This window comes from Pagrus pagrus (assembly GCF_965226575.1).
Source record: "Pagrus pagrus genome assembly, chromosome: 11".
Taxonomy (NCBI): Eukaryota; Metazoa; Chordata; class Actinopteri; order Spariformes; family Sparidae; genus Pagrus; species Pagrus pagrus.
Window position 1 is genome coordinate 7,514,925 of NC_140195.1, and position 14,178 is coordinate 7,529,102.

The window sequence follows — 14,178 nt, forward strand, 5'->3', positions numbered from 1 at the left end:
TTTTCTTAATTTAGCAGAAAGGAGAACATGATAAAGGGGAACAGAGAGATGCCATGTGGATATTAGGTGGGAGGAGTAAAACTATCCAGACAAAAGCCATGCTAGCTTGTGTTCGCTAACTGTAAGTTATCATGTCAATTAAGCATATACAGTTGCTAATGTAGAGTCACTGTTATGGAGCATTAGCCAAGCATGAAGCCAGTTTATCTCCAGGAAAGTTTTAGTTGGCGGTAGAAAAAGTTAAACTTGGGTTGATGTATTAGCTAACGTCAGGTCGCTGGTTTTAAAGCTTGTGAGGGAAACATCCAGGGCTCGACAGGTAAACAAGTAAACCTTCCAGTCTGACAAGGAAAATGCTTTATAACATATTGTACAATGGAGAAAAGACTTTGACCGAACTTGACTAAAACGTTTTGAGTTGTTGTCGACAACAACTAAACCTTGAAGGATAAAAATAACTAAAACGTCAGTAAAACTAAAAAGCATTTTTGTCCAAAGCTCAAGACTGAATCTAAAATTGCTGCCAAAATCAACACTAATTTCAATGTGAGAGTAAAAGCAAATTAAGAAAAGATATTAAGCTTTAATGAGCAGTATATAAACATTTAATAAATGGTTTATAACACCCTATGGTGTGGTTTTAAGCAGATATACTGTTTTTTTAAAGTGTTTATTGATGTAACTTTAGCTCCTCCTGCAAGCCTCCACAAAGCTGGTGCACAACCTCAATATAACACAATACAGTTGAAATTATATAAAAGATGTCTGTCTCTGAAGAAGTTGTGTACATTAATAAACTCCTTAAATATGCTTATAACTACATGGTGATGTATTATATGTTCAATGACTGCGTATAGATGCTAGAAAGGGGGAGTCAAAGCAAAGTGTTGCTGATGGAGTTAAAGGAATAACAGGAAACTATATTTGGGAGGATTGTATCATCGGTGAAAAGCAAAAAAACAATGAGGGCGGACAATAAAACAGACAGCATAATGGAATATAATGCAATATAATGCTCAGTTTGTGGTGCTATTGTGTTTATCTTATGTTGTCCTGCTCCAGTTTATTTGTTCACGTGTGGGTTTCTCACTCGTGCACACGCGGAGGGCTTGAATGAAAACGAGCACTCACCCCGCTCTAATGTCAGCTGGTCATTGGTATGTATTGATTCTGAGCCTGTCAGCATGTCTCTCGGTGTCTTTGTGAATAAAAGCACATTACGATTGTTTAATGATGCCGGTTGCCATGGAAACAGAGTCCCGGTTTACAGTGACGAGGGAGAGAGAAAGAAGAAGGGAGCGGCTGAAGGGCTCAGGGGGCGCAGAGGTTTACTGTGCGGTGTGGGTCAGGGACTGTAAAATGTTTTTTAAAATGCTCAAAATGGTTTATGTGAGCAAAAGTCCACAGACTGGTCTGTAATTAATCAACTTAACGACGATGGGCCTTTTTACTCGGGGCAATGGGAGGCAGAATTGATCAGAAAACATGCCAATGGGTGTGTACCAACCACCAGTGTGCAGCGTACGTGTAGCAAAGGCCCAATGTATTATGCATGAATTTTATTCCTTTGGCAAGAGAAGCAAGTGTTTTGATATAGTCAAATTTAACAGCCTGATGTAGCTGTAAGCTGTTTAATGCCGTATTTACTGTCTAAAGACGGTTACTCAGTAGACTGCATCTAATTGGAAGGTGTAATTATACATGTTAGTTAAGGAAAAGAGCTCAAAGCTGCAAACCACTAAAGGGGAAAGCCGTGAAATGTGGGGAGAAATGTAATTATGTGTCCCCTTTTATGATGTTTCTTTATGATTGGACACCGTGTACCTCCATCTCTTACTTGGCATGATCTTTGGATTAATCAGCCATCTGCACAGCATGAGTTGCTGTGTTTGTAATCATTATATGTGATAACTGAGATTGTATTTTATAGAAAAAAACAGCATGCAGTCTCTAATTACTTGGCAGCCTTAAGTATTTTATTTAATTTTTTTTTTACTTCTTTTGCCAGTTAACAGAAAGAAGCTAACGCTGCTTATATGAGACTTCTAGCTTTCGTTAAATATATTCTCATTCTACTAGTGACTCTGTCGAAGCCAAAGGCTGTGGCTCTGGTTCAGAGCTCCATCTGCGTTTCTTCTCTGTCTCCTGCTCCCCTGCACCCTGCCAGCAATGTCGTTTCAGGCTTACCAGACTACAATATATGCAGACTTGCTGCTCTACCGCCCCAAAGTCTCTGCTCTACTTACACAGCCACCATTCACACGTGAGCTTTGCATACAACATGACATCTCTGCATGTTTCAAATCATACAACACATCTCCTGCCATCACCGCTCGCTGCACTCGTCGCCACACCCGTCTGGAAACCACGTGCAGGTGCTCTGTGTTCCTGGGATGAAAGACTGCAGGGGGCACAACCTTCGGGGCACAGCTGACCTCACATCGCCCTGATCAGTGCAGTTATTTGATTTTCACTTTCAAAGACGTTGACCTGCATGCGGTCAGTGTCATTACCGCTGACCCCTGTTGGATAAGGTCACTGATTATGGAACGTACCATCCTGCTCTGGTTTTATGATCACTGACTGCACACAGGCTGCACACAGCTCATTTTTTTCTAGCGCTTCACCCGGGGGAGTCGAGCCTTTCTATTCGCTCCTGCTCCGCGAAGGGTTCAAATCAGTTACTTCTGACATCTAAGGGCAAACGGCAGAAAAAGGACTGACAGAAAGAACAGCAGTGTGACTTTCCTTCACTCTTTCATTTGCCTAACTCTATTTCCCTCCTTGACTCATTACCGTTGTGGACTCTCTCTCTCTCTCTTGGCATCGCCTCTGGCACCAGATGCAGCCCCAGTTAACTGGCCCAGACTCCCAACATGCTACAGGGACCCAGCTGAGGCTTCTGCTGCCACAGATACTAAAAGTGTTGCGCTGCATACCCATGAGTGCGGAGCATTTTTCATGCTTAGTAAGCGTGGGACTTATTCTGGTCACCGCATGTATCATCGAGCTTTCCTTAGGCACCGCTCGCCCAGACGAGCTTACTCACATACAGTCTGTGGTCCCAGTTGGCAGGTTGGTGCTGAGGCTGTAACCGTGGCAACCCTTCTCTCCCATAACACTTTAGCCCAGCTTTAACAACCCATCCATCCTGCTGCCTCTGTGGCTCTGCACCACTCCACTTTCTCCTACAGCGTACCTCTCTATCTTACTTACGCAATTTAGCTCTGCTTCTCTCTGATTATAATCATTGTAATCACAGTGGAAGTATCATTATCATAATTATCAGTGGTATCATCTCTGAATGACTGTTTAAATACAGGAATGAATAGCCTTGCTCAAGAGGTACAAAGTGATCTCCACTTCCTTTTTCCTGGGCTGATTTATCTAAAAATGTATCTTCAAGTGTAATTTATATGCAAAATCTGCACAAAAGGCAGGAAAAGAGGTGAAAAGTGTCACATTATCTGGAGCTCAAATCCATCAGATACATTTAATGCATTCACTGTTTTAAGTCACCTGATGAATTTTTTATTAATCGCTCAATGCAACGTCGTTATCATGGTTTATTTACGTGATATGCCGCTAATGTTTTGGCCCATTCAGGAATGAGCTGACTTCTACTTTCCTTAATATTTCCATGCTAAATAAATCTTTTACTCAGATCTGATCATTGGGAATTGAATGAATGATTGGCGATTAAATGAGTGTGTTGACATGATGAGCTTCTGTTAATTTCTGTGTGTCGCTGCAGAGGGAAGACATTTTCATTACAGCTGTTTTGACTGTCACTCGTCCGGCAGCATCACTGTAAGAAAGGGGCCGAGTTAAGACAGAATAATGATAAAAACTTTATGGAGGACGCACAAAGGAGTGCGTTCACTTGAGGAGTGAAAGATGAAGGCAGATAAAGAGCGAGGGAGGAGAGAGGAGACTGAGCGCTCACCTGGAACATGACCCTGTATTGTTCCTCAGGCTTTTGAACCACACACATGTTGCACCCCATTGTGACTTCTGACCCGGTGCTGTGCTGCACAAATGCCCGACTTGACCAGTTCTTACTCCAGGACTCTCTTTCTTAAGGTCTTTGTCTGTGGCAGTGGGAGAGCCCCACCCTCATTCACAGGGTTGTGGTATAATACACTACTCCTCCACAGAGTAGCACATCCCTGCTGAGGATGGATACACAGTTTATTTGGGTGTGTCGCTGTTCTCCTCTTCTTGCTTGCAATTCAAGTGTTATAATCCAGAGTAAATTTCAATGGCGGGATAGTTTCAGAGCTGCGAGGACATGTGTTTGTTTCTGTCTCCATCGCAAGGAAACATTTCCAGTTTGGCCGTAATCTTGGAGAAAAGATGCTTAAACAGTCCTGCTGGTTTGTGCTTATGTCCAGGAACACAATGCTTATCTAGTGATCATCCAGTATACTTTCTGTACCTCGCCTCTGTTGTTCTAAAAACTGCAGTATAGAGCTGCTTTCCCAGCAGAACTCCAGCTGAACTCCCCCACGCTGAGTTTTTTCACTCGCAGCAGCAAAACCTCCAAACAGCACACTTTCAGCGATGCTCTTTGAGCAAAGTAGATACAAACAGCGCAGCTATCAGACAACTTGCCTCAGTCCTGTTCTGTCTCTCGCTCACCACACCGAGCTCACCACCTACCGAGCCCCTCTGCTTTCCAGGATCGCTGAAGGGTTGCCGAGTGTGTCTGCTGAGATAACTTCTCCTGAGAGCGCTGCTCGAGTCTTCCACTTCAGAATCAATGCATTTTTTAAAGGTATTTCCTAATTTAAATGGAGAAGGCTGGGTGGTGCGAGGTGGTGCTCCATCACACCATTAAGCCCCTGCTGTGCAGCTAAGATAAGCTGTACGCCAGAAATACAAGCCTATATAACAAACACACCTGCACACGCATCAAGACAGCCGCTTTTTTTGTCATCGACAAGTCTAACTACACACGCAAGCTGCCAAATTTCCTGTAACTGTCAGCAGAACTGCCATCAGTGGAGAAGTCAGCTTTCATGCTGCCTCTCCAAATAACACAAGACATGTAAACAACGCACCCCGAAGTATGAATCGTGTTCATCCGATCTGACGACAAGTATTAGACCATCGATTCTCTGAGCTACAGCATACTCAGCACTCTGGCCGGCAGCTCAAGGCTGAGACAGAATGACGGATTATAATTAAATTAGTGACCTCTTGAGCTGAGATCAGACAAGACTCTATACTGACTGCGTGGAGGAGATCAATATCAAACCAACTCATGGATCAATTGGATTTTGTGCTTGCTGGGTTAGTGGGGAAATCAAGATTGTTTATCACAAGTACCAGCAATGTTATACAGCCTGTGGATATACTTTATATTTTCAAGTACGCCCAAACTTGTTCACTCATGCTCCAATATTTTAATCATCCAGCTGCTATAAACGGCCTCAGTCTATTGATGTGAAACTCCCACTTCCTCTAAGATTAGCCTCAGTCTGCATCCCCTCAAGAATAACCTGAATAAGAAGGGAACAAAATCTCAGCATAATTTTCTCGACTGACCCCGTACTTGCCCTCTGGGTCTCATTATGTCGGCGAAACCTTTATCTTTAATCCTTCGGTGAGAACTGCCCGAGTCTTGTCTAAAAGGTCCATCGCTCCCCGTGTGCTGCCAGCGACAAGGTGTTAGAGCTGCTAATCCTCATTCAAGGCTCCACTACACCTGTATCCTTTCCAGAGGCAGTGTAATCCCAAACTCTGGCTCCAAACACAAACTGCACACACACTCAAAAGCTATCTCCACTCAGTGAGAAGCATGATAACTTGGGCAACCTTGTAGCTAAACTCTGCAGATCGAGCTACAGCAACAGCGAGGTGTCAGACATGCTCAGCAGGCAGGTGTGCTCCACCTGTCACCCCCTCTCTCCAGCCCCCATTTCCTGCCTATCCCCATATACCTCTATCAACCCAAGTACCACTCCTACATGATGACTGTAGTGGAGTGACTAGCATCATCCGCTGCATGTCATGCTGTCAGAATAAAAATACGGCATAAAAAATGACAAATAATTCTGAAAACTGCCTGTTTTTCTTCTGAGCGTGAAAAGAAATCCTTGCAAAAGTTTAGTCCATCTTCAGTCCGCAGCAGGGGAGAAAAGGAAACTCAAGAATGGCAGTCAGTGAGTCCATTTTAATCCTCCTTTTGTCCTCTGGTCATTCTTGCTGAAATATCCACAGGAGGGTGTTTGTGCTTAAGAAAAGAAATAAAAAACCGTGGTGGTTTATTCCAGGTGGTTAGTGTTGGGCAGAGTGCAGCTCCTGTCTCAGGTCAGTGATAAATCACCATCAGCAGCCTCACAAGATGAGAGGAATCACTAACGGCTGATTGGAGGATACTTCCTGGCTTCTCCCCTCGGGCGCGATGGTAAATGCACTCCCCCACTGCAGCGGGGGGAACACAAAAGGCGGTTGTTCCCCAGTGGTGGAGGGAGCCTGCTGATCTGTACGCTGCACTACTACTACAGCTGAATTTGCCTGGATTTTACACTGCTCTCTCTCTCTCTCTCTCTCTCCCCCACCATCTTTCCTCTCCTGTTCCAGGGCTGGGCTACTGCTCTCTTTTCTAGTCCCCCTATAATTTTTACCCACACCTCATTTGCTACCCTCTCCCTCCCTCCTTTACTTTCTCCACTCCCCTGCCTCTCTCTCTGCTTTCTCTGCAGGCGAGAGAGCAAGCACTGGAAAGCCGTTGCATACTGTTTGAGCAGGACGGGACGAGATAGCCACAGAAAGCCACATAAAAGTGAATGAAATATCAAGGTGTGCATGCACCGCAGGGAATGGGTCGACTCGTCTTATATGTAAGCAATTCCATGTCACCTTGACTTGTTATGAGATGGTATTAGAAAGAAAAAGGATGATTGCACTTTTTCATAGCAGTAAAAAAAAAAAAAAAAAAAGAGCCCAAAGCAGCAGGTAGAGAGCTCATGACTGGCTGTGCATTTAGATGAGGTTCTGCACTGCCACAAAGAAGGGGGGGGGAAGGAAAACACAGGGGGGATACAGGAGGAAAAAGCAAGTGAATAACAGGTGTGACAGGATGAATTGAAAGATATGGAAGAGAGCCAAGAGAGAAAAATGCAAATGACTGTGTGGGAGAGATCGGCGGAGGAGCGGAGATGCGGTGGAACAACGTTTTTTTTTCTGCAGTAATCAAAATGACCTGCTGAGTGTGGGGGGGCAGCGGAGGCAATATGGAGACATTTCATTTTTAAGTATCTGCCCGGTCTGGGAGATATTTATGAGTAAAATACCTCTCTCCAGTGAAAGTCTGAACACTGCTCACCAGCTAATTTTCAATTTAAAAAAGGCTTTACTGGCAACATTTTTTTGCTGCAGTGCTGCTGCCAAGTACCTCAGGGCTGGAAAAGGAAGAGAGTCCACAGGGCAGGAAGGATTAGAGAAGCTGATAGCATTGAACTAAGAAGAATTTTGTTTACAGTACGCAAGGGATGACCTTTTCTATGTGGATACTGTCATTTAAAAAGCTGTCAGTTTTCTTATTTTTCCATATTTATGTGCTGGAGCTCTCTCGGCTGCATCAAAGAGTTATTTATCAGCTGCCAAGAAATAAAGAACAACTGTCACTTACAGTTTTTGTGTGTTTATCCGTTGCGCCCTCTCCCTCTAACTCAGACACACACACACACACACACACACACACATGTTCAACCCCCCCATTTGCTGTAATCCACTCTGAAACAGGATTTCATGGTTGCTGTGTCTGGTTCAACAGGCTTACACATATTTTAGCCTATCTCAGAACGCTGCAGAGCCTCTAACACTGGGTGCACCCCACATGGTTAACACTCGCTCGCACAAAAAAACAAACACACGGACAGATTTCTCCTTGTCTTGTTATGTGTTGCTCTCGAGCTTCACTCAACCCCAATCTGTCTTCATCTCAACACGAAAGGTCAGTGGAAAATACTCGGAAATATCAAGCGGCCCGCTCCGCGAGTACAGAGCAAAGTAGAGTTCATCACATTTAAACTGACAGATCCGCCTTGTACGGCTCAAGTCATGATCTGGTTCAAGTCTAAATACCAACGCTTGTCATCTCACATTATCCACGACTGCTTCTTGAACTCACTGCACGCACCAAGGGGAAGGTAGCCCGGGGTTTTCTCCACTGACCTCCACCTTTTGTTTGACATTAGTATACCTCCACAGATCTCAACTGACAATGAAGCCATGAACACAAAAGCAGAGCAGGAGCTGAAAAGACGTTCACGTCTGCAGCGTTCCTGTAATACTCCACGAGTCTGCGAGCTGTGCATCACTAAAATGCATGACAGGGAAGAATTGAGAGCTTCCGCCTGGTAAAAATGTTAATAGAAAACATTATGCATACATGAGTAGAAGTAAAAGAAGGTAAGACGCGCAGCATTCGACAAAGGCCCAGCAGAGAAGTTTTACAAGCGAAGAAAAAAAGGGGAAAGGAGACGTAAAGGAGCTGGAGAGAGGGCCGAACAAGGGGGGGATTAAAGAAAATTGAATAAAAATATGTAAAAATTAAAAAAAAAAATCCTCTTTCTTTCCAGCGTGGCTTTCCTTTTCTTCAGAGAGGGTGGCAGAGGGGAGTCAGAGGGTTGGTAGCAACAGAGCAATGGACTACAGGCAGAATTTTAACAGTGTTCTCATTATTTATTTACTGCTCTGAGGAAAAGACTGCCAGTACATAATACACTGCTGAAGGATCCATATTTTAGGTTTATATTTGCATACATATGTGTGTGCGTTAGTGTGTGTGTGTGTGTGTGTAGGCGTATGTATGGATGTGGCCTGATTGCCATATCATAGTCAAGGTTATGAGTGACAGGTCCTGGAGAGCGACCCCCTCGCAGCAGCTTCATTCACATTCTGGAGAAGTCACTGAGTGTGAAAGCTATTTCACAGAGGAAACGATGAGGGCCAGCTGCCTCAAAGCGGCACTGAGATGGCATGAGAAGGGGACTTATATAGACTATAGACTGTGGAGAGATGGATAAATGAAAGAATGGTAGAAAGCTTGAGCCAGCGATTGGACGGAGAGGAGAGGTGGCCGCGTCTAATCGAAGCTGAGTGGAGGCAACTTTGGTCAACAGAAGCGCTTGTTAATTAACTAGATGAGGAAAATGGATTCAAGGCAGGATTGAACACTGATGCGCACCAAGAGAATACCTGAGACACTCTGCTGCTAACTGATCAACTCTTGCAAAAGCAGTTATTCCTGATAGGTTTTTTTTTATTTGGTTGGATAAAAAGCAACATTTTGCTGCACTCCTTGTGGATTTGTCCAAAGCTTTTGTTACTGTTGAGCACACTATGTTAAATAAGCTGCTTTCATCTGGATCTGGTGGACATCTGATTCAAATTAAATCTTTGTGGTACAGATCAGTTTGTTTTGTTGGACATTTTTTATCTCAAAAGTTAAAAAACAAAAACACAGACGTCGGTCCCTCCGCACCGGCCATTTAGTCTAATTAACCGCACAGAAAGTCATATTATGTGTCCGATAGCTGCATAAAAATTCTCAAAAATGCACCGACACAGAGAAATCAAGTTCAGTGACGGATTTTGTAGGCCAACCCAGAAGTTATCATCGTTTAACCGTATACAAATGTAATAGTTTACTTTACTGGGTCATTCTGAGGTAATCAGTTTCCTGACTTTTTAAAAATAAAGTCAACTTAAAATTTACAGTGAACCTAAGTAGAGCCTGGTAGCCACACCCTAAAATATACCGGGCTTTATCAGCAATTATCATCTATTATAATTTCTAAAAATGAACTGAAGAAGATTGAGACCATAAACTTATGAGGAAACTGTTTACTGAGGTAATAAATCAAGTGAGAAGTATGGTCATTTTCTCATAAGCTTACATACAATCAGACTTCTTTTTGAAACCAGTGGCTGGGTAAGGCTCTTGCGTGTTAACGTTGCTTTTCAGCCCCAGAAGCTCCATTTATAATAATGATATCTGTGACTGTATTCGTCAGATAATGTGCGTGGGTGTAATGATTGCTTTGTGTGAGTCATCTTGTTGGGATCTTTTGTTCCCATTGCAATAAAGCCCTTGATCTCAGGAACGCTTCCTAAATAAATCAAGATAATTAATGTGAGAAAGTAGAAACCATGAAATGAAAGATTTTGACTTTATGCATTATGTTTTAAAGAGAGCTCCAGCCTAAAAGGAAGCTGTTGTAACATTGTGTAAATAACAGCATGAAAAGAGAAAGAAGAAAGATAGATACAAGCAGTCACACCATTGTTGAGCGGTATAAAGAATTGAATAATCCGTCTATCATAAGAGGCCGACTGGCAAGTGGGACATGTAAGTCCTCTTACACAAATTAATGGCTTTTCATGGTGGTTGGGGAGATGGGGGCAGTGACGGGAGGGGCGTTATTCCCTAACGTCGACCCATCACTGTTCTCACATCTTCACTCATCACAACTCTAAAGCCTCTATTCCCATTTCTCATCTCGCTTTGCCGGTGTGTCACAACAGAGCATGGATGGAGCAGAGAGACGAGCAGAGGGAAGTGAAGGGGACATCAGGGTTAGAGGAGGGAGGGAGGCGAGGGATTCAGCAAAAGGAGAGACTGGGCAACAGTTTGGAGGCAGAAAGGAGCGAGGGTGAAGAGAGCATGAGAGAGCGTTGGGTGGAGGAGGAGAGGATTCGACTGAAACAAAAAGGGATTTGAAAGAGTAAAACACCAAACAAGTGCAGTGGGCGTGGATTCGAATTTTCCAAAGGGGAAGGTGATTATCACGGTACCTTAGGGGAGGAGGAAGGCTTAGTGAGAGTGGTCTTAATTCATTTGAGTGCTTGTACAAAGACCAGAATATGGAGTCTTTATCTCCTACGCCCAGATTACTGCTCACTCCAGCTCCTGTCTCGGCCTGCAGAGAAACACACCTGGAGAAACCTGGCCTTATGTCGTACAAGGTACCAAAGAGTCATACTTTAGTAGAAGTAAAGATACTGCTGCCAACTGAAGATGCTATTAGCTACGTAGCTCAGTTAGCAGTGCAGCTAGTGGTCCACACAGGCAGCTCGGAGCACCTGGGAAGTGTTGATGTTTACACCACTAGTACAGGAGCTTTGAACCCAGACGCGCCGGGGGCTAGTTGGTTATCACGCTAACATCACAACATAGAAGTCATACCATCAAATGAACAAAACAAATCTTACGTATTGCACCTTTAAATGTGCAAAAGTAAAGTGAATTATACATACAGTATGTGCACTATAAATTATGGGTCCAGTATCTGATTTATTAATGAGTATTTGTCTAATTATTTCAATCAGTTTTTTGTTTTTATCTGATATTTAAAATTTTAAAATATACTTTGATGCAGCATGCAATCTGCAGACTAGTAAGTAGAGTATATGTACTTAAAGGCGCCGCAACATCAGCCAGGTACAACCTAAATGAATCAGATTATAAAATGTTTAAACCTGCTGGCTTGTGCGGTGAATCCAGCTGTGAAATTCCAGATCATTCTCGGGCAGTTTTCCGATCATGATGCTTCATCTTCTGCGACTCCTCAGATCAATACAGAGTACATTATTCACGCAGCGATGTATTTAATGATCAATATCAACATCCTTCACCTACATGCCTACAGGCACACTCGTACGGAGGCACACATGTGCACACTTTGATGCATTTTCAAGATAAAATGTGCAAAACCCCATTAAATTCCACTCCATCCCTCCCTCTCCCCCCTTAGTGATCTCACCTAATGCGATCCCCAGTGGCTGCCCGCTGTCTAAATGCCTGCTTTTATAGCCAAAAAGCTTCTGTATTATTCTGATCCAGCTCAGAGCTTTTGGCTGACAGCTGAGCTATCATTTTTCTAACATAAAAACCAATTAAAATTCCCCTTCGAAATTGCTCTGAAGATGCAAGCGATGCAATACATTGTTGAAATATGGTTAATATTATTGTGTAAACAAGCATAAGCCTTGCTCCGTTATGTGAATGTGTTTTTTTCCTCTCTACCCCCTCAGTATAAGCATACAATAAACAAAAGTTATCCCGCCCAGGTGTTTTTAGACATCTGCATGCTGTGCTTCTCCTCCACCCACACACTCCTACTTATTTGCCCCAGGCTCAAACAAATCAATATATCATTAGCCAGGCTCTCCACTCACCCCACCCTGTTCTCCATCTAGAAAACCTTACCTCCCTCCAGCGCCACTCTTACTCTGTCCTACCCTCACATTTCACACTATTTCATGCTGGTTTTCTCCCTTTTTCCCTTGTATATCTCATCTTCAGCTCTTTGGCCTCCACCTCCCCACTCTCGCTCCAGCTCTGCCTCCATCTCCATCTCCATCTCCATCCTTTGTGCATTTCTCTGAACCTGCCCCTGATGTGGAAGACAGTGTGAAATAGGGGTAAAAATGGGAGAGGGAGATAGGGGTGAAGGGTGTAAAGGAGGAATTTGAGCCACATCAGGTAGCGATTGAGACGGTGGGCGAGGGCAGGCGTTGCAGAAATATGAAGGGAGGGGAGAGAGAGGGGAGCAAAGCTGGGAGGAGATGGGGAGCATGAGGGGGAGGGGAGCCTCACTGGCTGGCTGACTGGCTGGCTGTGGGTGAAATGAATGTGTAATTGCGTTGTAGTGGCTCAACCCTTCACCAGACAACTGAGTGATGGCAGGAGCGACAAGCCACAACACTCCCCGGTGGAAGTGGCTGAGCGCTGTCGGGTAAATAGAGAAAAAGGTTGTCGGTATCAGTGTACAGGCACCAACACCACCAGGTAGTGACACACCCGAACCCTGCTGTTAAGTGTCAAACATGGCAAGTGACTGGTCAAGAAAATGTGTATTAAAGGGATTTTTTTTTTAAAACAACACTGTTGATTTTAGCTGTTAAAAGAAGCATTATTGGTCCGCTTGTGAACAAAAACAGTGAGGGCTTGGCTTGCATCCTCCCCTCACTGTCTCCTCACTCTCCTCTCCTCAACCCAAAACAGGCCACCCATTCACTCACAACCAACCCCGCCCTTCTTACAATTTTTTTTTTTTTTCTGTATTCTCTCCTCAATCTCCTCTTTATTTTTCCTCCCCCCTCCTCCTCCGTCCCTCCACTTAGAAACGACGCAAGGAGGGGTGAAGAAGAGGGTAATTAAAATGGGGATGCTGTGCAGTGAAATGAAGCAGGTACAAAGACACACATCACCGCTGAGAAATGAAAATATGAATGGAATAAGACATTGTGAGTGCGTTGTAAGGCTGGAGATATAGGTAAACAATATATGGTTTCATTTTTATTTTCGTCCTGTCTCTCAGCCGACTTTGATGACCCGCCTACTCCTCTCTCACACAAGGAACAAAGCAGCGCAGAGCCTTTGATTGATGTGCATAGCCCCCGGACAACTGATGAAACAGGTGAGAAAGTGGCAGCTCACAAAAAAAGAAGAGGGGAATCAGATCCCAGCGACTGTAGCGTGGTGACTGCAAAGAGAGGGATTGGCAAGACCGGGGAGGGTGCAGATGGAGGAGTCACCTTGAGGGAGAAGAGGGGAAGGAGGGAGGGGAAGGGACACAGTGGCAATGCCAATTTATTTCTTTTCAGGTCATAAGCTTGTAGGTATGGAGAAACACACTTGATGAGCAATTAAACTGTATCCCGAAGAGGAGTGTAGAATTCAGCCGTGTACAAAAAAGGCTGTAACGCAAGAGAAAATCCAGTAATGTTGAGAAAAGCTTCACAGGTGTCAGCCACTGTTGTGTCTGTGTGTGGCACCGAACACAGCCGGTCTGTTGGGTGGCGACTAAACACAGGATTCTGGTCTTTCTCTCAGCGGAGGTGCGGGTGGAAATGAAATAATATTGATTTAACTCTCAGACGCAGCTTTACAGATTGATTTCTCACACCAGAGTAAAAGTGCGCGCCATGGGAAGTACAAGTAGCATTTATTCACAACAGTGCAGACCTGGCGCTCACCTGGGTTACTGTTTATCACAGCTACACATGCAGGCATGAGCTCTGCAGTGACTGGACTCAAACAGGTGTATGAAGTGAGGAGGAGTCATTTTATGAAGTCAAGCAATAAACATTTTGTGGTATGTTTAAAAGGTTATTTTACTGTTATTTTAAAATCCTGAAACAGAAGAGGATAACATGTTC

At 44.0% G+C, this 14,178-nt stretch overlaps 1 protein-coding gene across 3 annotated transcripts in view; it reads right to left on the reverse strand.

Moving 5' to 3' along the window:
* Positions 1 to 14,178, reverse strand: part of LOC311265645 (PDZ domain-containing protein 4-like) — a 33,901-nt gene that overhangs the window by 15,258 nt on the left and 4,465 nt on the right. For 2 of the 3 annotated variants that reach the window (XM_084367529.1, XM_084367528.1), the window contains exon 1: positions 3,947 to 6,587. The exons of the other annotated variant lie outside the window; for it this stretch is intronic. In XM_084367529.1, coding sequence (XP_084223655.1) covers positions 3,947 to 4,006 — 60 coding nt within the window. In that variant the 5' untranslated portion in view covers positions 4,007 to 6,587. Of the gene's footprint in view, positions 1 to 3,946; positions 6,588 to 14,178 lie in introns of those variants that run through there. 3 annotated transcript variants of the gene reach the window in all.